Below are 20,834 nucleotides of genomic sequence, written 5' to 3'. Positions count from 1 at the left end.
TGAACTGAACTGATAGTAACAAATTATCAGTTATGTCTGTTCCACTCTCAGACTCCAAAAAGTCTTAATTTTACTATCATCTTTGAAGAATAGTTTTATGGAAAATTGAATTCCAAGTTGGCATTTTCAGCATTTTGAGCTCTTTCCAAATAGAAATCCATTTTCTTCTGGCTTTCATTGCTTTACAGTCTAGGTTTTTTTCTCCCAGATGTTAGTCTAATTTTTTTTTTATTGATTGTTAGTTCTCTAATGACTAACAAATTTAAAAAATTTATCAAGCTTTCCTGTTTTCAGCTGAAAGGTTGACACAAACCACAAAATCTGTCATTACTGGAGATATTCCCAGGGAATTCATAAGTGATTGGCCCATATTTTTGCTGAAGGGGGTGGTGAGGCCATAAGCTGAGATAAAAGAAGGCTGGAGTTGGATAGGGAAACATTTTTGGAAGTGTTGAAATTTTGGATTAGTTTTTGAGAAAAAAACAGCTGACCACATGATTGAATAAATCCAACTGAATTTGACAGATAGCAGTGACAAGCAGGGATAGAGGTATAATGTATAGGTATAATGTATCTAGGCCTCAACTTCTTAATTTAAAAAATGAACATGAAAATAGTTTCTACCCTGTCTATCACACAGTCATTTTGAGCACCAAATGAGATGACAGTATGCATTTCAAAAGAAATGATAGATATGAAAGCAAACTAAGAGGTTATATAAATAATGGCTATTTATACACAGGTAGAATTTTAAAAATTGAATAAAACACAGTAAATTTGAAAAAAAATCTTTACCTAAAAGAACAAAATGTATGATACTGTATATCCCAGGGCTTATTTTTAGGATCATGGAAAACATTTACATTTTCATTCATAGAACTGGCATTTACTACCACATTCCCATAGCACCAGGGGAAATATTCACGAAGGAACACTTTGAGTAGATAAGTACTGATCATATCACACTTGAAGCAAATGAAAAAGAGGGTAGAGGTAAAGTGAAATGGAATGGAACAAAGAAGGGGAACAAGAAGACAGCCAGGTACTTTGTGAGTTCCAAATATATACTTCCTTCTTAAAATGTGAGATATTGTAAGGCATCTCCCTAATGACTCTAATTTAGTATATCTTTCTCACACAGACTAGCTACAGCTAGAAGCCTATTGGGTCATTAGTCAAAGAGTTATTGCAGAAATGTCCATCAAGGACATACAGCCAGATTAATGCCTGATTATAAGCTCTTGGTTTTATCTCCTGAGATTTGCCACTTTAATGGAACAAGATGTCAGCCAAGTAGTTCAAGGTTCCTAAGCAGAGATGAACCATTTCAGGGCAGTCGATCATTCATGTCCGACTCTTTGCCACCCCATGGACTGCAGCACGCCAGGCTTCCCTGTCCACCACTATCTCCCGGAGCTTCCTCAAACTCATGTCCATCAAGTTGGTGATGCCATCCAACCATCTCATCCTCTGTCATCTCCTCCTTCTGACTTCAATCTTTCCCAGAATCAGGGTCTTTTCCAATGAGTCAGTTCTTCACACCAGGTGGCAAAAGTATTGGCTTCAGCATCAGTCCTTCCAATGAATATTCAGGATTGATTTGCTTTAGAATTCACTGGTTTGATGTCCTTGCAGTCCAAGGGACTCTCAAGAGTCTTCTCCAAAACCAGTTCAAAAGCATCAATTCTTCGATGCTCAGCTTTCTTTATACTCCAACTCTCACATCCATACATGGCTACTGGAAAAACCATAGGCTTGACTATATGGACCTTTGTTGGCAATGTCTCTGGTTTTTAATATACTGTCTCAGTTTGCCATAGCTTTTCTTCTAAGGAGCAAGTGTCTTTTAATTTCATGGCTACAGTCACCATCTGCAATGATTTTGGAGCCCAAGAAAATAAAGTTTGTCATCATTTCTATTGTTTTCCCATCTATTTGCCATGAAGTGATGGGGCTGGATGCCATGTTCTTCATTTTTTGAATGTTCAGTTTTAAGCGAGCTTTTTCACTCTCCTCTTTTACCCTCATCTAGAGGCTCTTTAGTTCTTCTTTGCTTTCTGCCCTTAGAGTAGTATCATCTGCATATCTGAGTTTGTAAATATTTCTCCTGGAAATCTTGATTCCAACTTGTGATTCATCCAGGTTGACATTTCACATGATGTACTCTTCATATAATTTAAATAAACAGGTGACACTCTACAGCCTTGGTGTACTCCTTTCCCAATTTGGAACCAGTCTGTTTTTTCCATGTGTTTTTCCTACGGATGTTAGCAATTTGATCTCTGGTTCCTCTGCTTTTTCTAAATACAGCTTGAGCATCTGAAAGTTCCCGGTTCAGGTACCACTGAAGCCTCACCTGGAGAATTTTCAGCATTACTTTGCTACCACGTGAGATGAGAGCAATAGTTTGAACATTTTTTGGCATTGCCTTTCTTTGGGACTGGAATGAAAACTGACCTTTTCCTGTCCTGTCACCAATGCTGAGTTTTCCCAATTTGTTTACATATTGAGTGCAGCACATTCACAGCAACATCTTTTAAGGATTTGCAATAGCTCAGCTGGAATTTGATCACTTCCACTAGCTTTGTTCATTGTGATGCTTCCTAAGGCCCACTTGACTTCACATTCCAGGATGTCTGGCTCTAGATGAGTGATCACACCATTGTGGTTATCTGGGCCATTAAGATCCTTTTTGTATAGTTCTTCTGTGCATTCTTGCCACCTCTTCTTAATATCTTCTGCTTCTGTTAGGTCCATCCCATTCCTGTCCTTTATTCTGCCCATCTTTGCATGAAATGTTCCCTTGGTATCTCTAATTTTCTTGAAGAGACCTCTAGTCTTTCCCATTCTATTGTTTTCCTCTATTTCTTTGCATTGATCACTTATGAACCATTTAAGATAGACAATTTTGTAACACAGTTCTTTGAATGGATAGAATCGGAAACTTTCTTTCTGAAAGTAGAGGGTATGGCCACTTTTTTGAGCTAAATGATGGATTTTCAGAATACACTGCAGTGATACATTTTGGGAACTCAAAAACACTCCTCTTAGATGATGTATTTTTAAAATGAAAAAAAAAATCCTGTGTTCATGTAATATTTCAACATACAAACATATTTTTTGATTCTATTCTAACTTCTTTTACACTTGGAAATGATCCCACTACAGATTTACTTTAAAACAGAAGCCCATAGTCTATTGGATTTTTAAATGTTAAAAAAAAGTTTGATAAATTTTCCATGGACAGAAATTTTCAGTTACTTCTTGGTTTTCTCCCTTTGCAGAGCATTAAGGCTTATTTTTCCTGTCATTTAATCATTCTGGGTAGCTTTCTTTTACTGTTAGTCTCTTCAATAAAGCATATTTTTTATACTCACACCTATTAATTAGAATGCTGCATATTATATTATAAAGGTAAAACTTAATTTTACATTTTTAATTTTTGTTATAGATTGCCGAACTGGTAACCAAGAGTTGGCATAGATGCCACAGTTTCCTGAAATATGTTAAATCTCAAAGGCAATAATGATAACATTGAATATGCACACCATTACAGTATTTCAAAGATTATTTTAAACAGTTGCCAAAAACAGAGGAAAATGCGATTTTTTAAAAAAATAGCATATAATACAAATCTCAGATTAGACAAGAATTTATGGGCTATGACAATGAAAACATCTGGATCATCATAATCCTTGAATAAATCAATTATCATAATTATCTATACACCAAGTGCACAAAAAGCACATGGAACCAGGCATCTTACATGGAAAATGAATGTGATGAGATGTTGGTAGAGATGATGTCAGTGTGCCAGTACACTTACTTGGACATGAAATAATGGTCCTAGATAGGAAACATTGGTTAATTTATGGGTCGATTTTTTTCGCCATCTAAATGAAAGCAGTATGACAAGAATATTTCAGGCAGCTGACATGGATGGAAGCACACTGGCTTTGTACGTTCCTTGCTGACAAATAAACCATATCTATATAGTATTTACTGTTTGACTTCTGATATTTTCTTCTTTCATGTTATTTGTATTCTCTGATTTAGAAAGACTGCTTAAGAAAAATGCCTCCATACCTGCACTGAAACCAAGCACCACACAAGGGCCAACAAGTTTCAGGGCAAGACATACCAAGCAAATTCTCCAGCAACAAGGAACACAGCCCTGAGCTCCAAGATACAGGCAGGCCAAAGTCACCCCAAAACCATAGACATCCCATAACTCATCACTGGACATTTCATTGCACTCCAGAGAGAAGAAATACAACTCCACCCACGAGAACACCAACACAAGCTTCCCTAACCAAGAAATCTTGACAAGCCACCTGTACAAACCCACACAGAGCGAGGAAACGCCACAATAAAGATAACTCCACAAACTGCCAGAATACAGAAAGGACATCACAAACTCAGCAATTTAAACAAGATGAAGAGACAGAGGAATACCCAGCAGATAAAGGAACAGGATAAAAGCCCACCAAACCAAACAAAAGAGGAAAAGATAGGGAATCTACCTGATAAAGAATTCCAAATAATGATAGTGAAATTGATCCAAAATATTGAAATCAAAATGGAATCACAGATAAACAGCTTGGAGACAAAGATTGAGAGGATGCAAGAAAGGTTTAACAAGGACCTAGAAGAAATAAAAGAGAGTAAATATATAATGAATAATGCAATAAATGAAATTAAAAACACTCTGGAGGCAACAAATAGTAGAATAACAGAGGCAGAAGATAGGATTAGTGAATTAGAAGATAGAATGGTAGAAATAAATGAATCAGAGAGGATAAAAGAAAAACGAATTAAAAGAAACGAGGACAATCTCAGAGACTTCCAGGACAATATTAAACGCTACAACGTTCGAATCATAGGGGTCCCAGAAGAAGAAGACAAAAAGAAAGACCATGAGAAAATACTTGAAGAGATAATAGTTGAAAACTTCCCTAAAATGGGGAAGTAAATAATCACCCAAGTCCAAGAAACCCAGAGAGTCCCAAACAGGATAAACCCAAGGTGAAACACCCCAAGACACATATTAATCAAATTAATGAAGATCAAACACAAAGAACACATATTAAAAGCAGCAAGGGAAAAACAACAACTAACACACAAGAGGATTCCCATAAGGATAACAGCTGATGTTTCAATAGAAACTCTTCAAGCCAGGAGGGAATGGCAAGACATACTTAAAGTGATGAAAGAAAATAACCTACAGCCCAGATTATTGTACCCAGCAAGGATCTCATTCAAATATGAAGGAGAAATCAATAGCTTTTCAGACAAGCAAAAGCTGAGAGAATTCAGTACGATCAAACCAGCTCTCCAACAAATACTAAAGGATATTCTTTAGACAGGAAACACAAAAACGGTGGATAAAATCGAAAACAAAACAATACAGTAAATGGCAACGGGATCATACTTATCAGTAATTACCTTAAAAGTAAATGGGTTGAATGCCCCAAACAAAAGACAAAGACTGGCTGAATGGATACAAAAACAAGACCCCTACATATGTTGTCTACAAGAGACCCACCTCAAAACAGGGGACACATACAGACTGAAAGTGAAGGGCTGGAAAAAGAGTTTCCATGCAAATAAGGACCAAAAGAAAGCAGGAGTAGCAATACTTATATCAGATAAAATAGACTTTAAAACAAAGGCTGTGAAAAGAGACAAAGATGGTCACTACATAATGATCAAAGGATCAATCCAACAAGAAGATATAACAATTATAAATATATATGCACCTAACACGGGAGCGCCACAATATGTAAGACAAACACTAACAAGTATGAAAGGAGAAATTAACAATAACACAATGATAGTGGGAGACTTTAATACCCCACTCACACCTATGGATAGATCAACTAAAAAGAAAATTAACAAGGAAGCACAAACTTTAAATGATACAATAGACCAGTTAGACCTAATTGATATCTATAGGACATTTCATCCCAAAACAAAGAATTTCACCTTTTTCTCAAGCGCACATGGAACCTTCTCCAGGATAGATCACATCCTGGGCCATAAATCTAGCCTTGCTAAATTCGAAGAAATAGAAACCATTCCAAGCATCTTTTCTGACCACAATGCAGTAAGATTATATCTCAATTACAGGATAAAAACTATTAAAAATTCCAAAATACGGAGGCTGAACAACATGCTGCTGAATAACCAACAAATCACCGAAGAAATCAAAAAAGAAATCAAAATTTGCATAGAAACGAATGAAAATGAAAACACAACAACCCAAAACCTATGGGACACTTTAAAAGCAGTTCTAAGGGGAAAGTTCATAGCAGTACAGGCATACCTCAAGAAACAAGAAAAAAGTCAAATAAATAACCTAACTCTACACCTAAAGCAACTAGAAAAGGAAGAAATGAAGAACCCCAGGGGTAGTAGAAGGAAAGAAATCTTAAAAATTAGGGCAGAAATAAATGCAAAAGAAACAAAAGAGACCATAGCAAAAATCAAGAAAGCCAAAAGCTGGTTCTTGAAAGGATAAATAAAATTGACAAACCATTAGCCACACTCATCAAGAAAACAAAGGGAGAAAATTCAAATCAATAAAATTAGAAATGAAAATGGAGAGTTCACAACAGACAACACAGAAATACAAAGGATCACAAGAGACTACTATCAACAATTATATGCCAATAAAATGGACAACGTGGAAGAAATGGACAAATTCTTAGAAAAGTACAACTTTCCAAAACTCGACCAGGAAGAAATAGAAAATCTTAACAGACCCATCACAAGCACAGAAATTGAAACTGTAATAAAAAATCTTCCAGCAAACAAAAGCCCAGGTCCAGACGGCTTCACAGCTGAATTCTACCAAAAATTTAGAGAAGAGCTAACACCGATCCTGCTCAAGGTCTTCCAGAACATTGCAGACGAAGGTAAACTTCCAAACTCATTCTATGAGGCCACCATCACCCTAATACCAAAACCTGACAAGATCCCACAAAAAAAGAAAACTACAGGCCAATATCACTGATGAACATAGATGCAAAAATCCTTAACAAAATTCTAGCATTCAGAATCCACCAACACATTAAAAAGATCATACACCAGGACCAAGTGGGCTTTATCCCAGGGATGTAACGATTCTTCAATATCTGCATATCAATCAATGTAATACACCACATCAACAAATTGAAAAATGAAAACCATATGATTATTTCAATAGATGCAGAGAAAGCCTTTGAGAAAATTCAGCATCCATTTATGATAAAAACTCTCCAGAAAGCAGGAATAGAAGGTACATACCTCAACATAATAAAAGCTATATATGACAAACCCACAGCAAACATTATCCTCAATGGTGAAAAATTGAAAGCATTTCCTCTAAAGTCAGGAACACGACAAGGGTGCCCACTTTCACCATTACTATTCAACATAGTTTTGGAAGTTTTGGACACAGCAATCAGAGCAGAAAAAGAAATAAAAAGAATCCAGATTGGAAAAGAAGAAGTAAAACTCTCACTATTTGCAGGTGACATGATCCTCTACATAGAAAACCCTAAAGACTCCACCAGAAAATTACTAGAACTAATCAATGATTATAGTAAAGTTGCAGGATATAAAATCAACACACAGAAATCCCTTGCATTCCTATATACTAATAATGAGAAAACAGAAAGAGAAATTAAGGAAACAATTCCATTCACCATTGCAACGGAAAGAATAAAATACTTAGGAATATATCTACCTAAAGAAACTAAAGACCTATATATATAAAACTATAAAACACTGGTGAAAGAAATCAAAGAGGACACTAACAGATGGAGAAATATACCATGTTCATGGATTGGAAGAGTCAATATAGTGAAAATGAGTATACTACCCAAATCAATTTATAGATTCAATGCAATTCCTATCAAGCTACCAATGGTATTCTTCACAGAGCTAGAACAAATAATTTAACAATTTGTATGGAAATACAAAAAACCTCGAATAGCCAGAGCTATCTTGAGAAAGAAGAATGGAACTGGAGGAATCAACCTACCAGACTTCACGCTCTATTACAAAGCCATAGTTATCAAAACAGTATGGTTCTGGCACAAAGACAGAAATATAGATCAATGGAAAAAAATAGAAAGCCCAGAGATAAATCCATGCACATATGGACACCTTATCTTTGACAAAGGAGGTAAGAATATACAATGGATTAAAGACAATCTGTTTAACAAGTGGTGCTGGGAAAACTGGTCAACCACTTGTAAAAGAATGAAACTAGAACACTTCCTAACACCGTACACAAAAATAAACTCAAAATGGATTAAAGATCTAAACGTAAGACCAGAAACTATAAAACTCCTAGAGGAGAACATAGGCAAAACACTCTCCGACATACATCACAGCAGGATCCTCTATGACCCACCTCCCAGAATATTGGAAATAAAAGCAAAAATAAACAAATGGGACCTAATTAAACTTAAAAGCTTCTGCCCAACAAAGGAAACTATTAGCAAGGTGAAAGGACAGCCTTCAGAATGGGAGAAAATAATAGCAAATGAAGCAACTGACAAACAACTAATCTCAAAAATATACAAACAACTCCTACAGCTCAACTCCAGAAAAATAAATGACCCAATCAAAAAATGGGCCAAAGAACTAAATAGACATTTCTCCAAAGAAGGCATGCAGATGGCTAACAGACACATAAAAAGATGCTCAACATCACTCATTATCAGAGAAATGCAAATCAAAACCACTATGAGGTACCATTTCATGCCAGTCAGAATGGCTGCGATCCAAAAGTCTACAAGCAATAAATGCTGGAGAGGGTGTGGAGAAAAGGGTACCCTCTTACACTGTTGGCGGGAATGCAAACTAGTACAGCCACTATGGAGAACAGTGTGGAGATTCCTTAAAAAACTGGAAATAGAACTGCCTTATGACCCAGCAATCCCAATGCTGGGCATACACACTGAAGAAACCAGAATTGAAAGAGACACGTGTACCCCAATGTTCATCACAGCACTGTTTATAATAGCCAGGACATGGAAGCAACCTAGATGTCCATCAGCAGATGAATGGATAAGAAAGCCATGGTACATATACACAATGGAGTATTACTCAGCCATTAAAAAGAATACATTTGAATCAGTTCTAATGAGGTGGATGAAACTGGAGCCTATTATACAGAGTGAAGTAAGCCAGAAAGAAAAACACCAATACAGTATACCAACGCATATATATGGTATTTAGAAAGATGGTAACAATAACCCTATGTACGAGACAGCAAAAGAGACACTGATGTATAGATCAGTCTTATGGACTCTGTGGGAGAGGGAGAGGGTGGGGAGATTTGGGAGAATGGCATTGAAATATGTAGAATATCATATATGGAATGAGTCACCAGTCCAGGTTCGATGCACGATAGTGGTTGCTTGGGGCTGGTGCACTGAGACAACCCAGAGGGAGGGTGTGGGGAGGGAGGAGGGAGGAGGGTTCAGGATGGGGAGCACAGGTATGCCTGTGGCGGATTCATTTTGATGTTTGGCGAAACTAATACAATGTTGTAAAGTTTAAAAATAAAATAAAATTAAAAAAAAAAAAGAATAGGGCTTCCCTGGTAGTTCAGCTGGTTAAGATCCTCCTGCAATGCAGGAGTCCTAGGTGGGAAGATCCTCTGGAGATAAGATCCCCTGGAGATAAGGAGCTAAATAATAATAAGGTGTGGAGCCAGAGAGAAGTATGCAGAGGGAAAAACATGCTTAGTCTCAGAGACAGATTTATCATGAAGCCAATGAAGCTTAAGTTTTAGGACCCATTACTTGTACAGTCCCCTTCCAAAGCACTGAGAGTATTTCATGTTTGTATTATTCATCAGATTTTAATTTTTGCAATTTGTTGTGTTTTTTTTTTCATTCCACATTTCAACTTGTATTTCATTTTGTGTGTTTTTAAGAGGCAATCTCAAATTGTGTAAGATTCAGGCTCTTCAAACCTGAACTTACCCTTTTAAGTGTGCTTCACCAATAGTGGGAAGAATAACCTTCAAACTCCTAATACCCTCCCTCTGTCCCCTACATATCAGAATCTATAGCCCCAAGCAAACTTTTTTATAACAGTCAGTAATATTTAACCCATTTCTATGTTAAGAATCCGTTAGCCACTGAGCAGAATATGTGTACTAGTTAATGATTTCTTTGCAAGGCCACTCTGGGAAATATAAAACTGTGGGCCTGTAAAATAGATGTTTTTCTGGAACTGTCTTGCTTTTTCGATGATCCACGGGATGTTGGCAATTTGATCTCTGGTTCCTCTGCCTTTTGTAAAACCAGCTTGAACATCTGGAAGTTCACAGTTCATGTATTGCTGAAGCCTGGCTTGGAGAATTTTGAGCATTACTTTACTGGCCTGTGAGATGAGTGCAATCGTGCAGTAGTTTGAGCATTCTTTGGCATTTACTGACTATGCCTTTGACTGTGTGGATCACAATACATTGTGGACAATTCTGAAAGAGATGGGAATACCAGACCACCTGACCTGCCTCTTGAGAAACCTATATGCAGGTCAGGAAGCAACAGTTAGAACTGGACATGGAACAACAGACTGGTTCCAAATAGAAAAAGGAGTTCGTCAAGGCTGTATATTGTCACCCTGCTTATTTAACTTCTATGAAGAGTATATCATGAGAAATGCTGGTCTGGAAGAAACACAAGCTGGAATCAAGATTGCCAGGAGAAATATCAATAACCTCAGATATGCAGATGACACCACCCTTATGGCAGAAAGTGAAGAGGAATTAAAAAGACTCCTGATGAAAGAGAAAGAGGAGAGTGAAAAAAGTTGGCTTAAAGCTCAACATTCAGAAAACAAAGATCATGGCATCTGGTCCCATCACTTCATGGGAAATAGATGGGGAAACAGTGGAAACAGTGTCAGACTTTATTTTTTTGGGCTCCAAAATCACTGCAGATGGTGACTGCAGCCATGAAATTAAAAGATGCTTACTCCTTGCAAGAAAAGTTATGACCAACCTAGATAGCATATTGAAAAGCAGAGACATTACTTTGCCAACAAAGGTCCGTCTAGTCAAGGCTATGGTTTTTCCAGTGGTCATGTATGGATGTGAGAGTTGGACTGTGAAGAAAGCTGAGGGCAGAAGAATTGATGCTTTTGAACTGTGGTGTTGTAGAAGACTCTTGAGAGTCCCTTGGACTGCAAGGAGTTCCAACCAGTCCATTCTGAAGGAGATCAACCCTGGGATTTCTTTGGAAGGAATGATGCTAAGGCTGAAACTCCAGTACTTGGGCCACCTCATGTAAAGAGTTGACTTATTGGAAAAGACTCTGATGCTGGGAGGGATTGGGGGCAGGAAGAGAAGGGGACGACAGAGGATGAAATGGCTGGATGGCATCACTGACTCGATTGACGTGAGTCTGAGTGAACTCTGGGAGTTGGTGATGGACAGGGAGGCCTGGCGTGCTGCAATTCATAGGGTCGCAAAGAGTCAGACACAACTGAGTGACTGAACTGAACTGAACTGGGCCTGTGAAACCATATTAGATTTATATAGCTATATGTGACCTCAGTTGTCATTCACTCAAGCTCTGCATTTTACAGAGTAGAAAGTGAGCTTTAGAGAGGAAATTTGACTTGTTCAATTTCACATCTAGGCAATTCGTAGTAAAGTAGGGATTTCAAAAAAGCTAATTAATCCTTACTCTAAATTCTACTGCTGTTCCAATTTACTTGCTTTCTTTGTTTATGAAATTTATTCCCTCATGTGTTTTGGATTTGTATATTTTGCATAATAAGGTTAAAATTCTATTCTGTATAATTCTACAACTGAGAGACCAATTATTATTTGATATTTTAAATCACTAATTTTGAACTTCACCATTGGCATAAAATGTCACATTCTTTTTGCATGGAGCTTACAGTTTAATGACATCCTTGATCAAATTGAACAATAAAAACTTCCATTTCAAAGGTATATCCTTTTTTTTTTTTTCCAGGTAATTAGCTATTTCAAGACAAACAATTCTGTACTAAAAAACTCCACTCTCTCTTTTTCATTAAGTCATTATGCTAAGATAAGGTTGTCCATGCAGCCGTAATAATGATTTTGCTATGTTTACATAGATTAAAATAAAGACTTAGATGAAAATGATTCTGATAATACAAGCATGACATATGAAGGGTTACTTCAAATTATAGCTTTAAAAATTAATGTTAAATGATGTTTTCTGTTGGAGCATATGTGAAGTTATTTTGCCTTTGCTTTAAGGAGATTTAAGTCATTACTATATCACTTTTTAAAAGTACAGGAAATTCAGTAAATACTATGACAGATGTAATCATATGGTAAGTGGGCAAAAATAATGCACTTAAAATAGGCAAGCTGACTTTATCGAGCTTATTTCTGAACTTAAAAGATTCTATATCTCAGTTTATTGTGCAAATCTTTACAATAAATTTGGGACATGTAATTAACATAAAATACACATAAGTTACCTCTAAGATCCCCTTAATTAAGTGGGCAAGGACTATGAACAGGAAATTCAGGAAAAAGGAAGTGAAAATGGCTAATAAATATAATGGAAAATGTTAAACCTCATTAATTGTAAAAGAAACAAGATATGACTAGGATTATGATTATGACTGTTTTTCACCTGAATAAGTCTATTTGTTTAAATAGTAAAAGCACAAACTGATACAATCTTTTAGAAAGCAAATTTCAGTATATATTACAAACTTGGAACTGTTCATAACCTTTGGACCAGTAATTGCCTGTCTCAACAACTAAGCATTAAGAGCTTTAGGTACAAAGATGCTCAATTATATGTATCAGAACAGTATATATAACAGTAAAATAACAAAAACTTGAAGTAATTTGAATGCCAACAAATAAAACAAAATCAAGTAAATCATGATATATTCATGTGATCAAGTTATATATGTGGTATGTCACAAATATATAAAATATGAATAGAAAAAATATTGGAAGAAAATATACAAGTATTGTTTATGACTAAAACAAATAAATGTTTTCTTTTTACATTCTTATATTTTATATTAATTAGCAGGCAATTTCAAGTTAGAAAAATTAAATAATAAAGGTAAAGAAATGGAAATTAGTAGAAAAATATAGCATATAATAAAAATGCTCAAACAATTAAACCCACACTAAAACAAAAATGAGGTTTGATTTTACAATTCTAGCAAGAATTAGAAAAAGAGATAAAATTCAATACTCTGAAAATACAGGGATTAGTTTGATAGAATTCTTCTGGTAAATAATTTAACAATACAATTAATCCTAAAACAATTGTGAAAGTGAAACTGAAAGTTACTCAGCTGTGTCTGACTCTTTATAATCGCATGGACTGTAGCCTGCCAGGCTCCTCTGTCCATGGGGACTCTCCAGGCAAGAATACTGGAGTGGGTAGCCATTCCCTTCGTCAGGTGATCTTCCCAACTCAGGTCTCCCGCGTTACAGGTGGATTCTTTATTGTCTGAGCCACTAAGGAAACCCAAGAATACTGGAGTGGGTAGCCTATCCATTCTCCAGTGGATCTTCCTGACCCAGGAATTAAAGCAGGGTCTCTCTGCATTGTAGGCAGATTCTCTATAAGCTGAGCTACCAGGGAAGACAACAGTATATTCTGCTATTATTATCAGAATCATATAAATATATTCAAATATATTATTTGAATGGTTAAAATACATTATACTTTAAAAGACCATTATATCAGTTTTACTTTTAACACATGAAAATGGCAATATTCTAAATAATCCAATGACAATTGAATGATTAAATAAATCATGATATATAAATTCAATGGTATATAATAAAGTCACCTAAAATTAGCATAATGACTATACTGAAAAGCTAGACATGATCATATCATCTTATATACTGTATACAGTTGACCCTTGAACATGGGTTTGAACTGCACAGGTTCACCTATGTGCAATAATTTTTTCAGTATATAAGCACTACAGTACCACACTATCCATGGTTGTTTGAATTTATGAATGTGAGACTGTAGATATAGAGAACAGACTGCAAAGTTATATGTGGATTTTTGACTGCATGGAGGGTTGGTACCCCTAATTCCAGTGTTGTTCAAGTATCAACTATATATTTAGAGACATTAAAAGGAAACCAAAAAAAAAAACATAATACCCACTTCTGTGTTAAATTAGAGAGAATTTGATTGATATTTACAAATCTTTACTAAATAATTTCTATTAATGATAAAGCTTTTCTTAAAAATCGCTTACCACTTGCACATTACATGACTTCTTTTCAGGGGTAATAACTTCTGGAATTTGTGTTTCCAGTTCTGTAAGATCATGTGGCAGAGCAATTATGTAATGATAGATTTTAGTCACACCCTTGCACTAGAAAAGAAAAAAAAGAAAAAATATATGAAAATCATATCAGCATCACTATTTCAGTTCTAACGTGTAATTGCCATAATTTTCAGGTTTAAAAAATGAATATATAATATATATGCATGTACATATATATTCCTATTTGTATTCAGAGAGAGATACAACATGACTCACCAAAAGATGAAAAATATATTTATATGTTTGCAGAGTGAGTCAACTGTGTATTATTAAAGCATAAAACTGGACTTAATTTTTTAGGTCCTCTCAACTGTCGTATGGGCAAAGTGCAGATGAGTGAGAAATAAAATGAGATTAAAAAGGTCAATTTATTCCTGAAAAAGTACACATATTCATGGAAATTTTGGAAAAGGCAGAAAACCTAAGAAAAAATTAGCTATCACCCAGAATAGCAAACCCCCTCTTCCAACAACACAAGAGACGACTCTACACATGGGCATCACCAGATATTCAATATCGAAATCAGACTGATTATACTGTTTTCAGCCGAAGATAGAGAAGCTCTATACAGTCAGCACAAAAAAAGACCAGGAGCTGACTGTGGCTCAGATTATGAACTCCTTATTGCAAAAATTCAGACTTAAATTGAAGAACATAGGGAAAACCTATAGACCATTCAGGCATGACCTAAATCAAATCCCTTAAAATTATACAGTGGAAGTGGCAAATAGATTCAAGGGATTAGATCTCATGAGCAGAGTGACTGAAGAACTATGGATGGACGTTCATAACACTGTACAGGCAGTGGTGATCAAAATCATCCTGAAAAAAAAGAAATGAAAAAAAGGCAAAATGATTGTCTGAGGAAGTCTTACAGATAGCTGAGAAAAGTGAAAGGCAAAGGAGGAAAGGAAAAATATACCCATCTGAAAGCAGAGTTCCAAAGAACAGCAAGAAGAGACAAGAAATCCTCCCTATGTTTAGATCAATGCAAAGAAATAGAGGAAAACAATAAAATGGGAAAAACTAGATATCTTTTCAAGAAAATTAGAGATACCAAGGGGATATTTCATGCAAAGATGGGCATGATAAAGGACAGAAATTGTATGGACCTAAAGAAACAGAAGATATTAAGAAAAGGTGGCAAGAATACAAAGAAGAACTATACAAAAAAGATCTTAATGACCCACATAACCACAGTGGTGTGATCAAACAAATAGAGTCAGACATCTGGGAATGTGAAGTCAAGTGGGCCTCAGGAAGCATCACTATGAACAAAGCTAGTTGATGTGATAGAATTCCAGCTGAGCTATTGCAAATACTTAAAAGATGATGCTGTTAAAGTGGTACACTCAATATGCCAGAAAATTTGAAAACTCAAGCAGTGGCCACAGGACTGGAAAAGATCAGTTTTCATTCCAGTCCCAAAGAAAGGCAACGTCAAAGAATGTTCAAACTACTGAACAATTGCACTAATCTCACATACCAGCAAAGACTTCTCTGGTAGCTCAGATGGTAAAGCATCAGCCTACAATGCAGGAGACATGGGTTTGATCCCTGGGTCAGAAAGATCCCCTGGAGAAGGAAATGACAATGCACTGCAGTACTCTTGCCTGGAAAATCCCATGGACGGAGGAGCCTGGTAGGCTACAGCCCATGGGGACGCAGAGTCAAACACAACTGAGTGACTTCATTTCATTTCTTTCAATTCAATTCTCAAAATTCTCCAAGCTAAGCTTCAACAGTACATGAACAGAGAACTTCCAGACGTTCAAGCTGGATTTAGAAAAGGCAGAGGAACCAGAGATCAAATTGCCAACATCTGCTGGATCATCAAAAAAGCAAGAGAGTTCCAGAAAAATATCTATTTCTGCTTTATTGACTATGCCAAAGCCTTTGACTGTGTGGATCACAATAAACTGTGGAAAATTCTGAAAGAGATGGGAATACCAGACCACCTGACCTGCCTCTTAAGAAACCTGTATGCACGTCTGGAAGCAACAGTTAGAACTGGACATGGAACAACAGACTTGTTCCAAATAGGAAAAGGAGTATATCAAGGCTGTATATTGTCACCCTGCTTATTTAACTTATATGCAGAATACATTATGAAAAACACTGGGGCTGGAGGAAGCACAAACTGGAATCAAGATTGCCAGGAGAAATATCAATAACCTTAGATATGCAGATGACACCACCCTTATGGCAGAAAGTGAAAAAGAACTAAAGAGCCTCTTGATGAAAGTGAAAGAGGACAGTGAAAAAGTTGGCTTAAAGCTCAACATTCAGAAAACAAAGATCATGGCACTGGTCCCATCACTTCATGGCAAATAGATGGGGAAACAGTGGAAATAGTGGCTGACTTTATTTTTCTGGGCTCCAAAATCACTACAGATGGTGACTGCAGCCATGAAATTAAAAGACGCTTACTCCTTGGAAGGAAAGGTATGACCAACCTAGACAGCATATTAAAATGCAGAGACATTAGTTTGCCAACAAAGGTCCGTCTAGTCAAGGCTATGGTTTTTCCAGTGGTCATGTATGGATGTGAGAGTTGGACTATAAAGAAAGCTGAGTGCCAAATAATTGATGCTTTTGAACTGTGGTATTGGGGAAGACTCTTGAGAGTCCCTTGGACTGCAAGGAGATCCATCCAGTTCATCCTAAAGGAGATCAGTCCTGGGTGTTCATTGGAGGGACTGATGCTGAAGCTGAAACTCCAATACTTTGGCCACCTGATGAGCATTGCTGACTCATTTGAAAAGACCCTGATGCTAGGAAAGATTGAAGGCAGGAGGAGAAGGGGACAGAGGATGAGATGGTTGGATGGCATCACCGACTCGATGGACATGGGTTTGGGTGAATTCTGGGAGTTGGTGGTGGACAGGGAGGCCTGGCGTGCTGCAGTTCATGGGGTCGCAAAAAGGTGGACACAACTGATTCACTGAACTGAAATGAACTGAATGAATTGATTCTTTTGAACTGTGGTTTTTGGGAAGACTCTTGAGTCCCTTGGAGACTCGAGGACTCAAGACAGCAAGGAGATCAAACCCGTCAATCCTAAAAGAAATCGGTACTGAATATTCATTGGAAGACTGATGCTGAAGCTGAAACTCCAATACTTTGGCCACCTGATCTGAAGAACTAACTCCCTGGAAAAGACCCTGAAGCTGGGAGAGATTGAAGGCAGGAGGAGAAGGGAACTAGAGAGGATGAGATGGTTGAATCGCATCACCAACTCAATGCACATGAGTTTGAGCAAGCCCCAGCAGTTGGTGATTGACAGGGAAGCCTGGTGTGCAGAAGTCCATGGGGTCACAAATAGTACGACATGACTGACTGAACTGATATATATATATATATATATATATATATATATATATATATATATATATATATATATATAAACTGCTACAGAGGTTTCCTTGCCCCAAATCTAGTTCACCGCTTCCATAAGATTACTTTACAAGATACAAAAAAATCTTAAGTGTCTTCTCCAAAATAAGAGCTTTAAAAAGCTTTAGCCATTTGAGCAGGTACTGACATAATGGCTGAAAACATTAAAATAAATGCTATAAGATCTCAGCTTGTGCTTGCTTATTTATGTGTGCCTGTATGCATGTATGCTCAAGTCACTTCAGTCATGTCTGACTCTTTTTGACTCTATGGACTATAGCCCTCCAGTTGTATCTGACTCTTTGTGACCCTATGGACTATAGCCCTCCAGGCTCCTCTGTCTATGGGATTCTCTAAGCAAGAATACTGGAGTGGGTTGCTATGCCCACTTTCAGGGGATCTTCCCGACCCAGGTATTGAACCCATGTCTCCTGCACTGCAGTCAGATTCTTTGCCACTAAGCCACTGGGGAAGCCCATGTGTGTCTGTATATGTATGCTGTAATGTGAAATATTCTTCTGACTCGTAATGGTATTGCCAAATTAACTTATAAAAGAGCTATGTTAAATTAATTCAAAGAAAGTAAGAGCTTATACAAATTAAGCAGTCATAAAATTCTCAAGATTTTATTCTCAGGGTTATTAGAAATAAACCCAAATGCTTCAAGTTCATGTGGCCTGGGAAAATACTCAGTATCAAGACTGGCTTGTGTGTGTGTGTGCTAAGTGGCTTCAGTCGTGTCCGACTCTATGTGACACTATGGACTGTGTAGCCAACAAGGCTCCTCTCTCCATCGGATTCTCCAGGTAAGAATACTGGAGAGGGTGGCCATGCCCTTCTCCACAGGATCTTCCCCACCCAGGGACTGACCTGTGTCTCTTATTTCTGTTGCATTGGCAGGCAGGTTCTATACCTCTAGCACCACCTGGGAAGCCCAGATTTATTAATTAAAATAGATGCGTCTTTACAGTTGTCAACATGAAAAATAATTTTTACATACATCTTTTATTCTTCTGAGGTTTATTAGTCAAGTAAGTTCGTGTTATCTACTGTTATGGAATGCTAGTGAATAAAAAAATCTTATGATGATTTTGTCTAATGTCTTAGAAAGAATAAAGCCAATAAGATCTTTAAAATTTACTCTGCTGAATTTTATCTTAACAGATTTAACATATGGAATTTGATTCTAAAATATTAGTAAGAGTTAAGAAGGGAAATGAAAACCTTAAGAAAAAAAGAATTATAAATAAGAGCTGATAAACTATATTTTTACCTATTAATAAAATTCATGGATGGTTACAAGAGCATATGTTCCCATCCATGAGTTTATATGGGCTTCCCTCGTAGCTCAGTTGGTAAAGAATCTGCCTGCAATGCAGGAGACCCAGGTTCGATTCCTGGGTCGGGAAGATCCCCTGGAGAAGGAAATGGCAAACCCACTCCAGTATTCTTGCCTGAGAAGTCCATGGACCGAAGAGCCCAGCAGGCTGCAGTCCACAGAGTTGCAAGTGTCAGACACGGCTTAGCCACCATATGTGTGTGTGTGTGTGTGTGTGTGTGTGTGTGTGTATACACACACCACTGTATACACACATACACACATGAATCTCCATCACTTAGCACAATTCTAAGTATATACAGTAGAACTACATAAATATTTATCACTGATGAGTACGTGGGCATAAAAGCAATTCTCAAACTTTTCCAAAGAATATTTAAAATAATTAAGTATAACATTGGTTTTAGGTTAAAGGGTCATGGAAAAACACAGTGATTTAAATGGTTAAAGAGCAAAATCTCTTACAATTTTAATGACCTGAAAAAACTTATAGATAAAAATCCATATTCATGCTGGTACCAAATGTGTATTTTTTCCCCAGTAAATATTTCAATTTGATATATACATTTAAAACGTAAAGCTATAAATATGTCATAAGTCATACATACTTGCCTAGGTTGATTTTTTAAAAGAGGAATCAGATAATATTTAAGTTGGATATTATCTTAAACAACATCTACTTCAATCTCTTCATTTTGAGATTGGGAAATTGAGGTTGTTACACCATGTAAGAGTTGAGGTCCAAAGGGGCAAGGACCATGTCTTTATTCTCTTTGTATCTCTTTTACCTAAATCTTATAACCGGTATATAGTAGATGTTTATTAAATGTTTACTAAATGAATTAAATTCACTCCAAACCAGAACTTCATCCTTCAGCCAGCCAGTGTCTTAATTGTTACACCAATGAATCAAGCTCATTCTTTTTATTTATTTTTAAATTGAAGGATAATTGCTTTACAGAATTTTGTTGTTTTCTGCCAAACCTCAACATGAATCAGCCATAGGTATACATATATCCTCTGCCTTCTGAACCTCCCTCCCATCTCCCTTCCCATCCCATCCCTCCAGGTTGATACAGAGCCCCTGTTTGAGTTTCCTGAACCATAGAGCAAATTCCCATTAGCTATCTATTTTACATTTGGTAATGTAAGTTTCCACGTTACTCTTTCCATACATCTCACCCTCTCCTCCCCTCTCCCCATGTCCATAAGTCTATTCTGTATGCCTGTTTCTCCACTGCTGCCCTGTAAGTAAATTATTCAATATCATTTTTTCTAGATTCCGTATATATGTGTTAGAATATGATATTTATCTTTCTCTTTCTGACTTACTTCACTGGGTATAATAGGTTCTAGGTTCATCCACTTCCATAGAACAGACTCAAATGTGTTCCTTTTTATGGCTGAGTAATGTTCCATTGTATATATGTACCACAACTTCTTTATCCATTCATCTGTTGATGGACATCTAGGTTGCTTCCATGTTCTAGCTATTGTAAATAGTGCTGTAATGAATAATGGGATACATGTGTCTTTTTCTATTTTGGTTTCCTCAGGGTATATGCCTAGGAGTGGGATTGCGGAGTCATATGCTAGTTTTATTCCTAGTTTTCTAAGGAATCTCCCTCCATACCATCTTCTATAGCAGCTGTATCAATTTTCATTCCCACCAACAGTGCAAGAGCTGTTGCACAGCTCTTTTCTCCACACCCTCTCCAGCATTTATTGTTTGTAGACTTTTTGATGATGGCCATCCTGACTGGTA

General features: G+C 36.8%; 1 protein-coding gene across 10 annotated transcripts in view; it reads right to left on the bottom strand.

Annotated features, from left to right (window-relative positions):
- LOC102398822 overlaps positions 1-20,834 on the bottom strand; it is a 472,058-nt gene that overhangs the window by 232,493 nt on the left and 218,731 nt on the right. For all 10 annotated transcript variants that reach the window (XM_044936730.2, XM_025276189.3, XM_025276191.3 and 7 more), the window contains one exon: positions 14,263-14,382. In XM_044936730.2, the coding sequence (XP_044792665.1) occupies positions 14,263-14,382 (120 nt within the window). The remainder of the gene's footprint in view (positions 1-14,262; positions 14,383-20,834) is intronic.

The sequence above is a fragment of the Bubalus bubalis genome, chromosome X (genome assembly GCF_019923935.1).
Source record: "Bubalus bubalis isolate 160015118507 breed Murrah chromosome X, NDDB_SH_1, whole genome shotgun sequence".
NCBI lineage: Eukaryota > Metazoa > Chordata > Mammalia > Artiodactyla > Bovidae > Bubalus > Bubalus bubalis.
Note: the sequence above shows the minus strand (reverse complement) of the source record. Positions and strands in the feature narration are given on the sequence as shown.